The sequence below is a fragment of the Gopherus flavomarginatus genome, chromosome 4, assembly GCF_025201925.1.
Source record: "Gopherus flavomarginatus isolate rGopFla2 chromosome 4, rGopFla2.mat.asm, whole genome shotgun sequence".
Taxonomy (NCBI): domain Eukaryota; kingdom Metazoa; phylum Chordata; order Testudines; family Testudinidae; genus Gopherus; species Gopherus flavomarginatus.
This window is the reverse complement of record NC_066620.1, coordinates 215,866,774-215,885,554: the sequence shown is the minus strand read 5'-3', so window position 1 is coordinate 215,885,554 and position 18,781 is coordinate 215,866,774. Positions and strand designations below refer to the sequence as shown.

The 18,781-nt window shown below is 41.8% G+C and overlaps 1 protein-coding gene across 15 annotated transcripts in view; it reads right to left on the bottom strand.

Annotated features, from left to right (window-relative positions):
* Window positions 1–18,781, bottom strand: part of DTNB (dystrobrevin beta) — a 382,151-nt gene that overhangs the window by 190,998 nt on the left and 172,372 nt on the right. For 13 of the 15 annotated variants that reach the window (XR_007773777.1, XM_050948808.1, XM_050948813.1 and 10 more), the window contains one exon: window positions 17,564–17,688. The exons of the other annotated variants lie outside the window; for them this stretch is intronic. Coding sequence is in view for 12 of the 13 variants with exons in the window: in XM_050948808.1 (XP_050804765.1) it covers window positions 17,564–17,688 (125 nt within the window). In the remaining variant the exon portion in view is untranslated. The remainder of the gene's footprint in view (window positions 1–17,563; window positions 17,689–18,781) is intronic. 15 annotated transcript variants of the gene reach the window in all.

The following is an 18,781-nucleotide window of genomic DNA, read 5'->3' as shown; positions in this document are numbered from 1 at the left end:
ACAGTTTGCCCCAGCGCAGGTCACTATTGCCTAATTGATCTCCCAGGTGTCAGTCCCCACCAGTGTAGGACTGCTCCCTGTCACAGCACTGGTCTCTACCGCCCTGGTGCCGCTTGGTGTGCAGGCATCAACTCCCCCAAGACACCGGTCTCTGGCAAGGGTCAGTCGGCTGACACAGGCTTCCACAGACCCACCTTGGTCACCAGATGGGGAATGGTCTGAGTGCGAGCTGGAGTTCAACCCCTCACCAAGAAAGCGTGAATCACTGGCCACTGCTAGACTGGCACGGCATCCGCGGCAGTGGCCTGCTCAATGGCCTTGTTGGAACCCTTGGGGCATACTGATTATGTCGGTTCCATACTCCTAGCACTCCTCTCTGGCCATCATGGACAAACTACCCCCAGCCCCGCTGATACCAGAGGTGGAGCATGGTGCAGAATCCGATGCAGGGGTAGCCATGTTAGTTTGTATCCACAAAAACAACAAGGAGTGCGGTGGCACCATCAGCTGCTTCTACCTCTAGCACAGTTGGATTTTGCCCAATATTGCAGAATTAGCTTCGAATTTTAATTAAGACTAAATTTAACTGAAAATGCTTAAAAATAGTTTGAAGTTGGTAAGTTCAGACTGAAAAGAAGGCTCTTTAGCTCAAAAGGCTTGCAAGGCCTTTTGATAATGTTCTACAGGCAGGTTTCACAGAAAAGTGCTTAGGCCCAGCTACAAAGAAATCTCTAGAAAAAGAACAGGAGTACTTGTGGCACCTTAGAGACTAACAAATTTATTTCAGCATGAGCTTTCTTGAGCTACAGCTCACTTCTTCAGATGCATAGAATGGAACACACAGACAGGAGATGTTTATACATACAGAGAACATGAAAAGGTGGAAGTATGCATACCAACAGGAAGAGTCTAATCAATTGAGATGAGCTATCATCAGCAGGAGAAAAAAAACTTTTGAAGTGATAATTAAGATGACCCATAGAAGGTGTGAGGAGAACTTAACATAGGGAAATAGATTCAATTAGTGTAATGACCCAACCATTCCCAGACTCTGTTTAGGCCTGAGTTAATTGCATCTAATTTGCATATTAATTCGAGTTCAGCAGTCTCTCTTTGGAGTCTGTTTTTGAAGTTGCTTTGTTGCAAAATTGCCACCTTCATTCTTAAAACTACTGAAGTGCTGCTGAAGTGAAAAAACAGATGGACAGAGCCAGAAGAGTACCCAGAAGGCACCTACTACAGGACAGGCCCAACAAAGAAAATAACAGAAAGCCACTAGCCGTCACCTTCAGCCCCCAACTAAAACCTCTCCAGCGCATCATCAGAGATCTACAACCTATCCTTAAAGATGATCCCTCACTCTCACAGATCTTGGGACACAGGCCAGTCCTTGCTTACAGACAGCCCCGCAACCTGAAGCACATACTCACCAGCAACCAAACACCACACAACAAAAACACTAACCCAGGAATCTATCCCTGCAACAAAGCCCGATGCCAGCTCTGTCCACATATCTTTTCAAGTGACACCATCATAGGACCTAATCACATCAGCCACGCCATCAGGGGCTCGTTCACCTGCACATCTATCAACATGATATATGCCATCATGTGCCAGCAATGCCCCTCTGCCATGTACATTGGCCAAACCAGACAGTCTCTACGCAAAAGAATAAATGGACACAAATCTGACATACAGGAATCATAACATTAAAAAACCAATGAGAGAACACTTCAACCTCTCTAACCACTCAGTGACAGTCTTGAAGGTGGCAATTTTGCAACAAAGCAACTCCAAAAACAGACTCCAAAGAGAGACTGCTGAACTCGAATTAATATGCAAATTAGATGCAATTAACTCAGGCCTAAACAGAGTCTGGGAATGGTTGGGTCATTACACTAATTGAATCTATTTCCCTATGTTAAGTTCTCCTCACACCTTCTACGGGTCATCTTAATTATCACTTCAAAAGTTTTTTTTCTCCTGCTGATGATAGCTCATCTCAATTGATTAGACTCTGTCATAACATTTTTCCCAGATTTGGACCTTACCGTCCAAAATATGGGGGTTAGCATGAAAACCTCCAAGCTTAGTTACCGGCTTGGACCTGGTAAAGCTGCCACCACCCAAAAAATTAAGAGTGTTTTGGGGCACTCTGGTCCCCCCAACAACCTTCCCTGGGGACCCCAAGACCCAAATCCCTTGAGTCTCACGACAAAGGGGAATAAACCATTCCCCCTCCCCCTTCTGCCTTCCAGGTGTTCCCTCCCTGGGTTCCTGGAGAGATACACAAAAGCAAGCTCCGTGAATCTAAACAGAGGGACTCCACCTTCCCCATTTCCAGTCCTGGAAACACAAGTACTTCCCTCTTCACCCAGAGGGTATGCAAAGTCAGGCTTAGTAAATCTAACACAAAGAGATTTTCCCCCTGACTTCTTCCTCCCACCAATTCCCTGGTGAGTTGCAGACTCAATTCCCTGGAATTCCCACTAAAGAAAAACTCCAACAGGTCTAAAAAAGAAAGCTTTATAAGAAGAAAGAAAAATACATAAAAATGGTCTCTCTGTATTAAGGTGACAAATACAGGGTCAATTGCTTAAAAGAAATATGAATAAACAGCCTTATCCACAAAGAATACAATTTAACACATTCCAGCAACTACACACATGTAAATAGAAAAAACAAACAATATAAACCTACTGTCTTATCTCTTTGTACTTACAACTGGGAAACAGAAGATTAGAAAGGCAGGAGATAGAAAAATCACTCTCATAGCCAAGAGGGTCAGACACAAGACAAAGAACAAAGAACTCACACCCAAAACTTCCCTCCACCCAGATTTGAAAAAGTCTTGTTTCCTGATTGGTCCTCTGGTCAGGTGTTTCAGGTTACTCCTTTCCAGGTGAAAGAGACATTAACCCTTAGCTATCTGTTTATGACAGACTCTTCCTGTTGGTATGCATACTTCCACCTTTTCATGTTCTCTGTATGTATAAATATCTCCTGTCTGTGTGTTCCATTCTATGCATCCGAAGAAGTGAGCTGTAGCTCACGAAAGCTCATGCGGAAATAAATTTGTTAGTCTCTAGGGTGCCACAAGTACTCCTGTTCTTTTTGCGGATACAGACTAACATGGCTGCTACTCTGAAAGAAATCTCTGATTTATTTACATCCAACAGCCATTGAGGGGAAACCCAACATTAGACACGAAGGGAATATTAAAAAATGCTGACAATTTTTTGTCTGGTCAGTTTTAGCTCTCATAGAATAGCAGGGTTGGAAGAGACCTCAGGAGGTATCTAGTCCAACCTCCTGCTCAAATCAGGACCAATCACCAGACTGATTTCTACCACAGTTCCCTAAATGGCCCCCTTAAGGATTGAATGTACAGCCCTGGGTTTAGCAGGCCAATGCTCAAACCACTGAGCTATCCCTCCCTTCAAAAGGTGGCTGCTTCAGTAACACAAAGCCCTCTGTAAACTTACTGGGGCACTGGTTCAGTATTAACAGTATTCACACACCCTGAATCCAAAAGCATCTGGGAGTTCAACACGTGTCTCCCAATAAAGTATTATCAAATGATGCAAGGGGATAACTTCAAAGTCTTACAGCTACTGTTCTTTGATGTATGTGCGCAATGTAGTAGCCGTGTTGGTCCCAGAATATTAGAGAGACAAGGTGAGACAGACAATATTTTTTTATTGGACCAACTTCTGTTGGTGAAGGTATATAGTGTATCTTTGATGCATAGAGTTGTTTCCAACAACCTGACCCAGCCCTCCCATTTATTGCTAAGGGCATCTTTTAACCCTTCTGCATCACTTCTGGCTGCCACAGATATAAATACAGCACATGTTAAGAATTCAGAGACAACTAAATCTTTTAGAACTTTGCTGTCCAGTTAAATAATGATGGTACAATTTAAACAGTGATTCTGTCAAAGGGCCTGAAAATGCCCTTTAAAAAAAAAGTCTAACAGCTTCCAATGTTTGCTATTATATATGGAAACTAATTAAACTGCTGAAACCAGGACAAATACACATTTTGATGTTCTGAAGGTTATTCTGAAAATCTTCAAAAGGAACTCTTATGTATAATACTATTTTAGAAACATCCTACAGTATTTTAAAACTAGTCACTTTACCTTTTAGATGACTTATCACAATTTTCTTCCCACTGAGTGTTTTAAAGTTGAAGAGATTTTTGATGAGAGATGCTTTTGACAGAGCTAATGTTCTGCAGACTGGCAGCAGAAACTAAGAGGGGACAGTTAAAGGAAAAATGGAGCTTTACTGAGGTATAAAGCTTTCAATTCCTTTTCAAATATTTTGAGATATAACTCAAAACATCTTTATTCACACATCATTCTCTATTTCCAATCTCTGTTTTCATTCTCTATTGGCCTCTCGTACCAAAGAACATTTCCACAATTTCAGTCTGTAGATCTCAATGTCAATTAATGAAGTTTTCCATCCTTCTCTCTCTCCCCAACAGAAAGCAATGTCCTAACCTCTAACACTACATACTGTATAAATGGGGGAACTGATCTATGCTTAAATAAAACTTTTCAGCTTGAAGGAGGGCATTCATTTAGTCCCTGCCCACCAACTTGTGGAAGGCAAGCTTGATATCATAGGACCTCCAATGACACGCAAAATGGGAACCTCACTTCTATGAGCCTTTGTGGGTCAAGAATACTCACCTGTGGACCTGGGTGGTGCATAGGAGCGCTGAGTGTCTCAAACCAACTTCCTAATGTTGGAAGGACTGGGGCTTTCCCTCCTTGAGGCAATAAGGGAAAAGTGTGTCTAACAGGAGTTGTAGGCATCAACAAAATGAACATACTTTCCTTTTACAATGGAGATGCAGGGCAAAGTTGTAATCTGGCTATTATCTGACGTCCAGTTCTTCCTTATTATATTGCTTTATATACCTATCAATTCAGTCTAGAAATTGAGTTTGACATTGTTTCCAGCAAACTGGCTGTTTAAAGAGTTACCTAAAGAACAGAGGATCAGCTTGATTGTTTTAAAAGCAAAAATGTCCTAGTTAAATGTAAATTCTGCATAAGCTGTTTATAAAAAAAATAACTGAGATGTTCCTGTTTGTTCTTAGCCCCAGTATCAGGAAATGACATGAGGTTGATCAGCTCACCACAGGGATTCGAATGTGAGACTTAATGCTATTTCTTGACAAAAGGCTCTGCGGGTCTTTTAATAAAATATTGTAGATGATTCTCCCTTACATATTAAAAAAGCAGGTAGGATTTTGATCAAGAGCTGGGGTAAAAGTACTCCTCTGCAGGATAGGAACACATCAGCTATATTGCCAATAGAAAAGAGGAGTTTTATTTCATCTGACAATTTAAAAACAATTTATTGGATTTTTTTCCCCAAAAAAACTCTCGGGCAGTGGTAGAGTGAAATTAACATGACGACTCTGGTCAGTTTCATTGCTGCTATTCAAAGCCCTGTGGGCAGCAGTTAACTGTCAAACATCACTATAACGTTTACTCTGCTGCTACTGCTGTAGGAAGGTCTGAGCAGATGCAGAGGCAGACATTGCAACTTTTCAGAGAACCACCAAAAACCAGTAGTATTTGGAGCAGAGTAGTGAAAAGTTCTTCCCTTTAACCAGCTAAAGAGCGAGGGAAAGACTACTGTTTCCAAGACACCTCATCGCCAGAGGCTGATACAAACGATGGACCCCAAGCAGGATTAAGGGATAACATCTTGTACATTTCCCAAGCATTCTACCTCTTCCCACTTGCCGAAGTAGTTTGGGTTGGTCCTGCTTTGAGCAGGGGATTGGACTGGATGACCTTCTGAGGTCTCTTCCAACCCTAATCTTCTATGATTCTAAGGCCGGGGGCTGGCTTTATCAACAAGACATTGATCCTAGACATTACTGATAAAGCTTTCCTGGCATCTTCTATATCTATCTGTGGCTAACATGTCTAGTTCTGTGGCTAGTAGGTGTCTGGTAAACATTTCAAACCTTGCCTTATCATACATTTTCAAGTACTTTGACCTGTTTTGTTTCAAATGTTGTGTTGAATTCTGGTTAGCTGTAGATAACCAAAAGAATCTTCCATTGCAATAAAGTCTAGAGCTCTCTGTATAAAGCATAATGATGTGCTTCCATATTCTAAGATAGGGATTATCAAGAAAAGTTTGCCTTACTCTGTGATAAATTCTGTGTATCAGGATTGCAGTTGCTCAGAAAGGAGGAGCTGGGGAAGCTGTTCACTTGTTTACCCATGTAATCAAATTTGCTTTCTTAAACCAAGGAGACAGCAACACCACTTGCTGAACACAGTCCATTTGTCCAAAAAGTTCATATTATGTTCTTGTAAATTATACAGATTGTAAAGCACAGTGTTCAATTTATAGAATATGAAGTGAGGGATGAAGACTTCAGAGGAAGGCCTGGGCTTATCCTCCCCAGGGAAATATTTTTGACAATACCTGAACACTTGGTGAAATCTTGAAGGTCTATTCCCCAGGCAAAAAATCAGAGGGCTCACCGTGTTAGTCTGTACCCACAAAAACAATGAGGAGTCCAGTGGCACCTTAAAGACTAACATTTATTTGTGCAAAAATTGTTACTCCTCAAAAGTATTAAGAAGTCTCAGGGATGGTTGAGCAACAACCAGAAGGGATATCTGTACTCCATTTGAGCTGGAAAAATCACTCAAAGCATCCCTTTGAGGGCTGGGCTCACGGAAGTCCTCTCCAGCTCAACACTGACAAAGCATTAATATAAATATGATTCTCTCTCTTTAAATTAAAGGTTGTTTACATCTTTTTTCCCCAGTTTGTACATGTGATACACTTTATCACTCAATAGATCCCTTCCCCTATATCAGTGAGTTGTCATCAGCACTACATCTGCTTCTACCTTCAGGATATTATTCTATAAACTAATCTCTCACTCTCAACATGCTTTCCCTAATATTGAGCCTAAACTGAAGTAAATGGGGCTGCAAAGGTATGAAGAATTTGGCCCAGAAGAACCTATGAAATCAACCCAAAATGAGCCATATCTGACAAGGAATTTGGATTTAAATATTTACTAATTGTTCTTTGACAAAAAATTATGAAAGACAAACAACCTTTAGATTTACCATAAATCAGAAGTAGGTGGTGTGCTAATGCTACCTCACTGACAGACAGAAACAAGGAGATAATTATAACAATACTTTGCATTAGCAAACTGAAAATAAAGTAGATTAAAACTCTTTTATAATTTAAGGAAAGAATCCTTTTTCTGCACTGATTCTCTAATTGACTTCAGCTTCAACCTCCTCTCTGGCTGCTATTAAAGTCTGTCTTATAAAAGTCCCATCGTGCCATCTGTCCCACTTCCCCAACCAACTCTCTTCATTTGTACCCCTCTTTGGCTGTCTTTAGTGCAGAGTTAACTTGAGTTACCTACACATGAATTAACTCCTCTAGAATTAGTCTAGGTCAAGTCAGAGCAGCCACTGCAAAATAAACATTCAAGCTAAATGGAATGATTGAATTAACTGCAGAGAGCAAGTGTGATGAAGTTATGCTAACTCAAACTCATAACAAATGTAATCAAATTATGATCACTTGCACCTAAAGCTTCCACTAGTTCTGTTTCTAGTTTGGTGATCAATTCCTCTATCAGTCAAGACAAGGTCTAATATAGAATTCTCCATGTTGGATGCAATGCTTTTTGAGAAAAACAGATAATCTTATCTGAGATAGAGTGCTGCTCCTCCCGTTCCCAGTGTATCATTCCTAAATAGGTTTAAGCACAAATTTTATCATTTCTATTCTACAAAACTTCATAGCCCCACAGACTATAGCAAGTGTGAGTCTGAGTAACCAGTGGCTCAGTTCTCCACAAATGACTTTGTAAGCTCCTGAAGAAGGCAAGAAGGCATACCTTAACAAATTCATTGTTAAAATATATTTGATAAAACTGAAAAGTCCTACTGCACATGCAATTGCTGAATTTAATTTTTTATTTCATTAATAGCACTGAGCTTCTTTTCTTTAAATCTGCTCTTTAAGTCTCAGTGAAACATACACAAATATCCAAGTTTCCAGATTCAACTGTTTTCAGAGTGCAGAATTTCTGATCCAAACGAAAAACGGATTCACTCATTTTACCAACTATTCCTAAAAACTTCATCTCTGAGATGTGAACAAATATGAGAAATGTAGACTAAAGTTATGAGCGACTGAAAAAGAAGGGTGGGATGAATGGTGCAGAAGGTTATTCCAGACAGCATGGCAGATGGTGTGAAGTCAAGAGTAGAAAAAAAAAATGAAGGGAGCAGTTAGACCAGAAGCTTGAGCAAAGTGAAGTGCACAGAGAGAATGGAGGAGAGGAGTACCCTAGGAAGATATGTGGGCTGAGATGTAGGCAAGGGGGTAGCTGTATCTCTTCAAGAGAAAGACAAGGAGTTTAAATTTGATTCAGAGTCATAGGTCAAGGGATTTGAAAGAGGAGGAATGCAAAAGAAGAAAGGGATTTTAACTGTCGGCAGTGATGGCAAGGATTGCAAGGGAGTAAGGCAAGAACCAGTCTGCTCAGAGAAAAGAGTTGGTTACTGTAAAAACAAGAAGAGTTGACGAAGAACTGGACAAATGTTTTTGGCAGAAGGGAGTGAAAGAACAGGCCAACAACCAAAATCTATTCAAAATGTATAGTCATCTTCACATTTGACTTGTTTCCCTCAGTTCAGACCCATTAGGTTAAGTCCCATAGTCTAACTACTGTTAACACAATGATGGCCTGCCACTCGCTTAAGCTAGATGTGGTCCAAGCAAAGCTTACTTTTTCCCTAAACCTTTTCCATTTCCATTCTCCACTGTTGAAAACACCATTCCCTCCTATCAATTAGGTTCAAAAACTGGGCATAATTTGTCTCCTCCCTCTCCTTCCCCTCATACCAATGCTGTCACCAAATGTTGCTCCTGCCTCCTCCATAACATACAAAAAATCTGGTTCTTCTCCTCCTGCCCTCTCTTGAAATAAGATGCATTTTTATCCCCCTGCTTGGTTTAGCCCTGAGTTTCTTTTGGGTGCTGTGAATGTATTCTGAATGACAAGGAAGTGTTCCTGTGATGTATGCTATTGTTTACTGAGCATTTACCTGAAACCATCAATCTCATTATGTTTAATTTTATGCTAAAAGCACAAACACTGGCAAAGCTTACTTCAGCAGCTGGAATTAAATGTCACATTGGCATACAATTATTTTTTTAGTGTGGTTATTAATTACTTTTTAAAATTTCCACTACAAAAAGATCCATATAAACGTAAATTCCATCACATCACCAGATGAGAGCTCAACATTTCTGCAGACTTTAAATAGCGCCAATTTACCTTTTAACCTATACGACAGTCATTACCATTATTTTACTCAGATTTAAACATGTTGAAGGTTCCCAGTTAAGGAGCACTCATAAAAAAGATTATCCATTTTTTAATAAATGACATTGGCAAGGGACTATGATTTAATATTTAAAGTTTCATGTAATATTTCATTTCAAAGTTGGTAGGTAGTAATGAACATTGTAAAGGCTGCAGACTAATTCACAATTGGGCAAAGACAGCTGGGAAATGAGCACTGACGAACTAAGTCTTTAAAACTAGATTCAGCCAAACAAGGAGGAAATACCTGGTCTTCAGTACATGTCATTAGCAGAACACTATGCTAGAAAGGGATTCCTCCATCCACTGATGAGTAGAATGCCTATATGCTAATCCATCAGTATCTCCGGTAGCAAAGATCATGACCAAGCTCAGAAAAAAGGGTTTCTGTGGTCTTAACAACCTCACAGTGACCAGGATAGCTGCATCTCTCAACTCTGCTGCAGATGGAGTGGGGAGACCCTTTCTCTGTAACCTTCACTGTTTGTAAGTGGCCACCAGGACTATTTTGTGAAACTGAAAGAACTCTTACATCTGCAGAGCTTCCTGATATTACACCATCTACTACATGGTATTATCCTGCTCATTGACACAGATCAGAATGGCATAATTGTAAAGGTTGGCCTGGTACTTTAGCTGCTATCCATGATCCAAAGAATTATTTTACTTTCTTGCTTTTATGATGGAACTGTAAAAGTCGGAGGCCTGATTTGTCTTTGCAGAATGAAGATGAGATAATTTTCAACAGCGAGGATTCTCTGCTAATGGTATGAAGAGTTTTGATGGTCAGTACATTCCCCTCCTCAAAAAACTGTTAATCAGGAACCAGATTGTGCCTGATCCTGTTCAGTTTTGCATGGTGGGTGTGGCAGAAGGGACTAGCAGGCAAGTCAAATGGAGAAGACAGGGCTGTATATGGTCACCCTCCCCTTGAGCCAGCGTAACAGCAGGGGTGGGGTGCACACTGCACACTTGCAAAAGGTGAAAAACTTTTGTACTGGTGCCCCCTTTCACACAGCAAGCTTCTGAGTGCAACCCCCCTCTTAGAAAGTAAAAACACATTTTTATATATTTAACAACATTATAAATGCTTGAGGCAAAGCAGGGTTTGGAGTGGAGTCTGACAGCTCGCGACCCCCCATGTAGAACCTTGTGACCCCCCGTTTGAGCAGTGCTATTCCAACAGAGCCCCGGAAAGAATTCTCACTGAGTAAGGGAATTTCACTAGCAGCGATTGTTGCAGCTCAACTCCTTCACACCCTCTCTACACTGTGAACTGTGACTACAGCTCTAGTCTGGACCTAAATGCCAAGGGATTATATAGCTTTAAAAAAATAATATTGTTTCATCATAGTGTATATTCTCATCTATATGGACTGGGTGTAGTCAATGTCTTTATAGAGTGACATGAAACTATACTCCCTGAAGAAAATGTGGGAGGTAAATCCTTTTTAGCTATTTTCCTTGAATGTAGTATTTTTATTTGTATTACAGTAGCAACTCAAGGCCTGAACCAAGATCCAGGGCCCATTGTACTAGGAATTGTAAGAGTAAGAGACAGTCACTGTTCTGAAGACCTAGCTGGCAAGGGTGAAAACAGAAATAGAGGCACAGAAAGGCAAAGTAACTTGTCCAAGGTCACACGGCAGGACAGAGGCAGAACTGGGAATAAAATGAAATGGCTACTCACCTTCTTGCAACTGTTGTTCTTTGGAAGGGACAAAGTATTTGTGTTCTACAGCCCTGGCGGTCAGCGGAATTGAGGTCAGGGTCTGCCACAGAATCGTGATGTTACTCTCAATCGTCTTGATTAATGGCAGAGCTACCTGCGATGGACCTTCAGGAGTAAGAATGTCCACCAGGGGTCCTTGGCCTCGACCACTTCCTATGCTTGCAACCCCATATTGCGGGCAATCCCTCTCAGAAGGTCCTGATGTGCCCTGTGGTCAACCGGAGGAGGGCTCGAAGCTGAAGCCCCTGCCACAGCCTCGTAAGAGAATGAAGACAAGGTGGCCAGAGGAAGTACCGGCTCCTCCTGTTCCTTCGGCTCCCTGACCTCCTCCTGGTCAGTGCCTGCCCCTGAGGCAGCTATAGTCAAAGTGGCCATTGCCTGACCCTGCAGCTGGTCCTGTGCTGGAGTCGCCATGGCAGCAGCCTGAGCCTGACAGGACAGCTGGGTCAGGGTGGCTTCAGATCCCTGAGGTGTAGGCCTGTCCCTGGCAGAGTGAGAGGGTTGGTATTCCGAGGTAACTGACCACGAACCCCGTTGAAGGGAGGCCTGGGCCTGATGGTAAGCCCAGTGAGTCCATAAGGGCCATTGCGCTGGGGGCTGCCACTGCCTTCGCTGCCTCTTGGACCTCTACCAACTACCCTGGGAATAATATGAGTCACTGTCAGAGTCCAAGGAAGTGGATCCTGTTCCCGATCGTGATAACAAAGGTGGTGCCAAAGGGCCATGCGCAGGAGACCAGTGTCATGCAGATGAGGCAGGGGACCGGTGCCGGGTCGACCTCTCTAGAGACTGGAGCCAAGTATCCGGTGTCAGGGACAGAGGACGAGTTCCCAGTGCCGTGGGTCAGTGCCGTCTGCCATTGGTGCCAGATGCACAGGTCGCACCGGTGCTGGAGATGCTCTTACAGAGCTTGGTGGTGGGGTGCGATGCCATGGCGAAAGTGACTGGGAGTGGTGCCACGGATGGTGCCGAACCAGGGACTGGGAGCATCACATCATAGCCGGCTTGCCTCTAGATGGTACTGGACGTATCAGTACCGGAGGCTTGTCCTTCAGGACTGGGGGCTGTGAAGTGTCTGGGGTGGAGGGTGGCTCTAACTCCTCCACCTGGCACTGCCCTTACAGAGAGTTGCTGAGTGCCAGACTCAATGATCTCCTCTGAGGCACCGAAATCAGCGGCACCGACTCATGCTGTTTGGGGGCTGAGTCCATTCTGGGGTGCATCTGTGCATCCCCGATGGTCCCATGGCTTTTGGAGCCAGTGAGCACCCCCTTTCAGTCTTCCTATGCCACTTGTGCAGCACCGACAAAGCCAAATGGTGCCGGGCCACTGCCCCTGGCTGCAGTGCTGGGGAGCGCTGGTGCTGAGGGTCCCTTATACTAGAGTCCTTCCTTGGCACCATATCAAGTACTGATGCCAGAGCCCTCCATACGGACACGCTCAGTGCCGAGTCCTGTTGGTCCGCAGCAGGCTGCGGACGCAAAGCGGATTCCATGAGAAGTTACTGTAGTAAGTAGAGGCCCTAAGATATAAACCTTGGTATCAGAGGCCCGGTATGAGGCCTGAGGCCTGAACTAAAGTAATGGTCAAGACTTTGCTAGCATAAAGCAAAGTGAAGCTGTGAGCCAGAGGCAGGCCCTGCTCACAGAAACTGGCAAGGAAAGGGCTGATGCTGCAAGAAGATACGTACCTAAAAGGTGCTGAACACTAGAGATCAGAACATTCACATACTGGCACATTCCACACAGATAACAAGGAACAGGCTGACCCATCCCAATGACAGGGGCAAAAGGGTAATATGATGGATAGAGTTGTTTTGTTCGAACCAACATGTACAAGGTGAGAGGCGGCACCTTGCTGTGGAGAGGGGTTGTACCTTGCTACGTAGAAGGGTTGCACCTCGCTACGTAGAAGGGTTGCACCTCAATACGTCAGGAGTGATGTGTAACTTGTTTGTACCTGTGTATAAGAATGTATCCCTGGGGCGGTGTCTTTGTCCAGCCGAGGGGGCAGTGGAAAGTCCTGCCACTGACTGAGCTGAGTCCATTGCCAAGAGGCACTTTCTCGTAATATGCCCTGAGTTAGACTAAGAAATCTACAGGGAACTACCATTGTGTCCATATGGCAATAAACCTGGCCGACGTGCCTTTGTACCTTACTAGACTCTGTGGTCATTGGGGTTCTCTTCGGGTCTGCTGTGTCAGCTATCTGCAGAGCTGGGGCAGCACACAGAGGGAACACACACACGCAGCCGAGTGATACCAACATTGGACAGAGCAGAGCACCACACCGGTAGCATCTGACAACAGTTACTAGAGGAAGAAATCTTGCTCCTTTTTGGTTCTCGGCCAAAAAGTCCTACACATTTTGTACTTCTCAGTCTGGTGCGCCTTCCCCAGACACTTTAAACAAGAGTTGTGGGGGTCACTAATGGGCATAGGCTTGTTGCAAACAACACAGGGCTTAAAGCCCTGGGGTTACGGCATGCCATGGAGGGGTTAGAGACTATCTACTTTGTAAACTATAACAAGTAACTAGAACAACTAGCGAAGAAGAAAGGCTAAGGAAAGCCCTTGCTGAGCAAGCGAATGCTGTTCCAATGGCTGTCATGTATGGTAAGAAGGAACTGAAAGGGGGTCAGGTCAGCAGGGTCATATACTGAGTGCCACAAAGGTGCCACACCAGGAGGCTCCACAGCTCACCCGACGGGAGCTGCTAAGGGAAAACTTTCCGACAACCACGCATGCAGCGTGCGCACACCTGACTGGAATCGATGTGAACAAACACTTTAAGAAGAGCCAGGTTTTATGACACCCAATCCAGTGTCCTCACCATTGGACTACATTATCCCTTGTCTAAAAGTGTTGGAGTTTCCCATATCTCAAACTATACAGAAGAGTGCAGTGTATGAAGGTAAGCAGTTTTGTAGGTTTCAAGAAGGTTCAATACGTGACTCCAAAGATTAGGTTATTATTTAAATGGCAATGAACTCATGTGAACTGAAACATGATATTGCATGTTTGGGCAAGAGCAAGAACAGATCAAATGAAATCGTCTTTAAAGAGGACGATAACTAGTTGAAAAATGTGCTAACAGGTATTGGTAGTAATTTGGACATCCACTTGAAAGGAAACTGAAATGGTTAAGTATCCTTGAAATATTTACTTGGATTTCAATTAATAAATTAAAGATCCTGGTCCTGGTTGTGAGGGTTTCCATCTGTGCTGTTCTACAGCATAATAGGTCATCTGAGCGGCTGAGTAGTATTAGGCCAGGTTTTGAAGGGAATGGACTGGAGGGCCTGGCTAGAGTTAATATGCTGCACTAAGTGAAGCTATCCAATGGTGAATGTGTTTTATATAAAGAAAGATGGAGGAAATTCAACCACTAAGTTCTTGGCACAGATTCATTCGATCCATTAATCAATTAATGTCTCCCAGCAGAGGACAGAAATAATTCAATGTACTTGTTAATCTGTGCCATACGTGAAACTTCTACTGGTAGTTTTGGAATTAGATCTTACACAAACAGTCATATTAACTTGAAACTACTTGCATATATTCTTTTCATGCAGAGTCACAGAATAAGGTCCTTCTTTCTGAACAAGTAATACATGTTATAGTACTGTTTTTCCTTGTAAAACCCTGCTGGTATCAAAATGGAGGAACTCAATGAGAGAATCCAAAGAAGAAAACATGAACTGACATTGATTTATAATGATCTTGGAATTATGTGAAAATCTAAACAATGCAGATAGTAAGTATCACTTGCCACCAGACTGGGCAGCATCCCCACAGCAGCAAACCTCGTCTAAGAGCTTAATAACTCAAGCTGGTTTTCCACAACATGTCTCAGCCAGTCCATGTGGTTAACTATTGTTTCTAATATTATGGACAATGTGCTTCCTGCTTGTTTTGTTAACCTGGGGAAACATTAAGTTACGATAACATACCACTTCTAACTCTGAAATGAAGAGTAGCACTAATAGAAATGTTCTTTTTATTAACCCAATTTAACAGAGAAAAGTAGAACAATTATATCCCATTAAATCAGATCCAACAACTCCTGCTGCATAGGATTAAAACCACTGCAAGCATGAGACACAAAAAGCTGATACAAAAGCTGGAAAAGAATCATGTGGCCAAGAATGAATTAGTATAGCTTAAAACTATAGCTTTCAAAAAGTTCAAGGATGGACTACATTTCCTATTCCTACTTACATTCATGTCAAGCTACAGTGTCTTCTGTGTTCTTTATAAAGGGAAGACAGATCAGCATCCCACTATATTATAATCATCGTCACTACTGTACTACTCCCGCCTTTCCAATATTCTGTATTTTGACAGACTAGTCTCCAGCTCTTCTTCAGTGACTGTCAAAACAGTTAAAAGGAGATGATAAAAGGGCCAGTCAATCAAAATCACAAGGCATTAGTAAAGGTCAAAGTGGAACTGTTTAATATTAAACTTTCAAAGACCGAGACACTAAAATTCGGATATCCTGGTTTTCAATTCAGAGACTGTAAAAAGAAGAGAAAACCTCTTAAGACAAATCTGTCTTTCTGACAAGGATAAATGAAAACAGCAACGGTACCAACTTAATTCAGTCTTAAAGCTGCGGTGTTGGTGTCCTTACTGAATATTGTATGAAACTAGAGTCCTCAGTTTTATTTAAATTATGTCTCCACAGCTGTGCTTCTCTTCCCTTGTTTTTCTCTGAATCATTTTGCTTAATTTTTTCTGACATGAAAAACTTGTGACTTTTGCAAAACTTAGCGTGATATTAACCGTTGTCTCTTTACCAATCAAGCTTATTATATGTATATGCTGACACAATTTCAATTATCTCATGAATTCTGATTTTGATGTCCAGAACTGATAAGACCAGGAAGCAAAAATACCAGATTGTCATATTGTTACAATTTGGAGAGATCTGTGATCAATGTCTCTTTGGTAAAACCATTCTGCCACATTGAAACCATAGCGATAACACCACTGAACAGAAAAGCATAGGAGACCAATCAGTGAGACAAAAATAAGTAACTTGTGAAGCCAAGGTCCACAGCAAGCCACAATTTTACACCAGGCTCAGGATCAACCACCACCACCAGATACTTTAAGAGTGTCCTATAAAATATGAACTCAGAAGTAGTTGCAGCCTTTAAATGACAGTTTTGTTTATGCAGTTTAATGACAAGCAAAATAAATAAGACAAGACCTGATCTGACATGGCTTTAAGTAGCTCAACTCCCATTCACGCGTGTGAGTGCTGAGGATACTCAATACTTTGTAAAACTGAATTCTTAATAAATAAGTACAGATAGAATATAATAAAATATATGGATAAAATCCAGAAATACATTATCTATAAATAAACACACTCATACTGAAAATCAACTGCAATAAGACAGATATCATGACCTTTAATATTGCCTCACCACCCCTAGTACAGATAGAGGATGATGTTTTCACAAATGTAGAAACATTCACATACTTGGGCAGCACCATCAGCCAGGATGGTGGAACAAGCCAGGACACCCGCAACAAAATGAGTAAAGCCAGGAAGACCTTCAAGAGCTTAAATACAGTTTGGAAATCATCAAAATACACCACCAAAACCAAACTCAAGATTTATCAGAGCTGCGTACTTTCAACACTATTTTATAGTGCAGAAAGCTGGGGAATGAGAAAGTATGACATGTCCAAACTGTCTTCATTCTATACAACCTGCCTCGGAAAAATCCTCCATACCTTTTGGCCCAGAACAATCTCAAACCAAGATCTATTGACACAGTGCAGCCAAGAGGATACGAGCACCATCATTGCCAGGAGGTGTTGGAGATGGATTGGGCATGTGCTTTGGATGGAAACTGATTCCATCAGCAGAGTAGCAATAAGATGGACACCTGAAGGCAAGTGAAAACGAGGCTGCCTGAAAATAACATAGCGAAGAGCTGTGGCAGCTGAGCTGAAAAACCTGGGGCACAGCTGGGGAACCATTGAAAGACTTGTCAGAAACAGACAAGAGTGGAGGAGCTTTGTCACTGCCCTAAACGCCAGAGGCATAATGGGAACATGATGATGATGGTTACCTATACATTATGTATCAGTCATTCTTCTGCTAACAGAATATTTATTTAAGAACATAAGAATGGCCATAATAGGTCAGAGCAAAGGTCCATCTAGCCCATTTACTTATTTAACATTTTTCCAGAGAACAAACTCATGTAAAATGATAAATCTGTTTAAGGGATCCTTTCTGACTTACAAAACTACATCTCTTAAAAACTCCATAGTGAATCCAAATGGAACTAAAAAAACAAATTCTGCAGTCAAATATGTCCGCAAACAGCTACTTTGGTATCAATTTAGTTTTAAGTTTTGATTAAATGAAAGATACATACAAATGGATACTCACACGATATGAGCAAGATCAAGTGGCTTCTCTGGCTGTTCAGGAAAGACAGGATGAGGTGGTTCTCTAGTGGGCACACAACCAAGAGATTTACTAATTGCATGGCTCAGCTTCTTGGCAGGCGATTTCTGTTTTTTAAAGAAAGTCAAACAATGAGTAGATCAATCTGTGCAAGGAAAGAGCACAGACATTCAAAAATATCCCACATTAGAAAATCTTTGTGTAAATACCATATCTAGCTGATTAGTACGAAGTCATGCATCCAGTACAATTCAGACCCTGTAAACAGGGTGAGTGGCTGAATTAATCTCTACATTCCTATTAAGCTGGAATTTTGAAAGATGGTAGACTCATTCATTAGACTGCTAAATCAAGAAATATCCCAAATGTGAACTCTGAGCTTTCTATCAGGGTCACACCAAAAGGTCATTAGTCTTTGTCATGGTATTTCAGCTAAGTGGCCTTTTGAGATATAATTTTGAAATATGATACACCCATCAGAACCTGACACCACCTCTCCTTTTAGAACAAAGCAGGTGCTGTTTAAACAGAAGGAAAGAAACACTTAAGGATACTTAGTCAAGTTCATCACAAGGGTAGACGATTCTTAATTATCAACAACTACTATGTTTTTTGTCTTTTAAGGATTTATATCACATTCATATATGGTAGCAAATCTGAGAGGAGTACTGTCAGGGATAGAAGCAAGCCACATGGGTTTCACCCCAGAAAGACTGAAATGAAGACAATAGCTATTTGTGATGCTCTGTGCCTTGGGGGAACCTCCCGCACCTCCATGTTCATCCTTATAATATGATTGTGTGGTATCCAATGCAAAGTTTGTCATGTCGGGTGTCTTCAGAAGGCTCATGATGCACTGAGCATTGTTGTTATAGTAATGTTATAGGTTGTAATTTCATGTATATAGTTATGAGGCTGAAAATTTGTCCTCATGGCTTAATCCTCACTCTTTTTACCACAATGACTTAGTTAAATAAACCCAGGGACAGTGAGACTAATTATTTTTTCTAACTTATTAACATATTATTGAGTTTAAGGTAATGTTTTCGTGTACCAAATATATTATCCTGTAAAAAATGGGAGAACGTAATTCCCATTTGTTGAATGGAATAAGGGGACCATCTCTTTGACTAATATTTTTCTTATAATATTGCCCACCGTCCCCCAGCTCTTCCATGATTCCAAATTCATAAACATCCC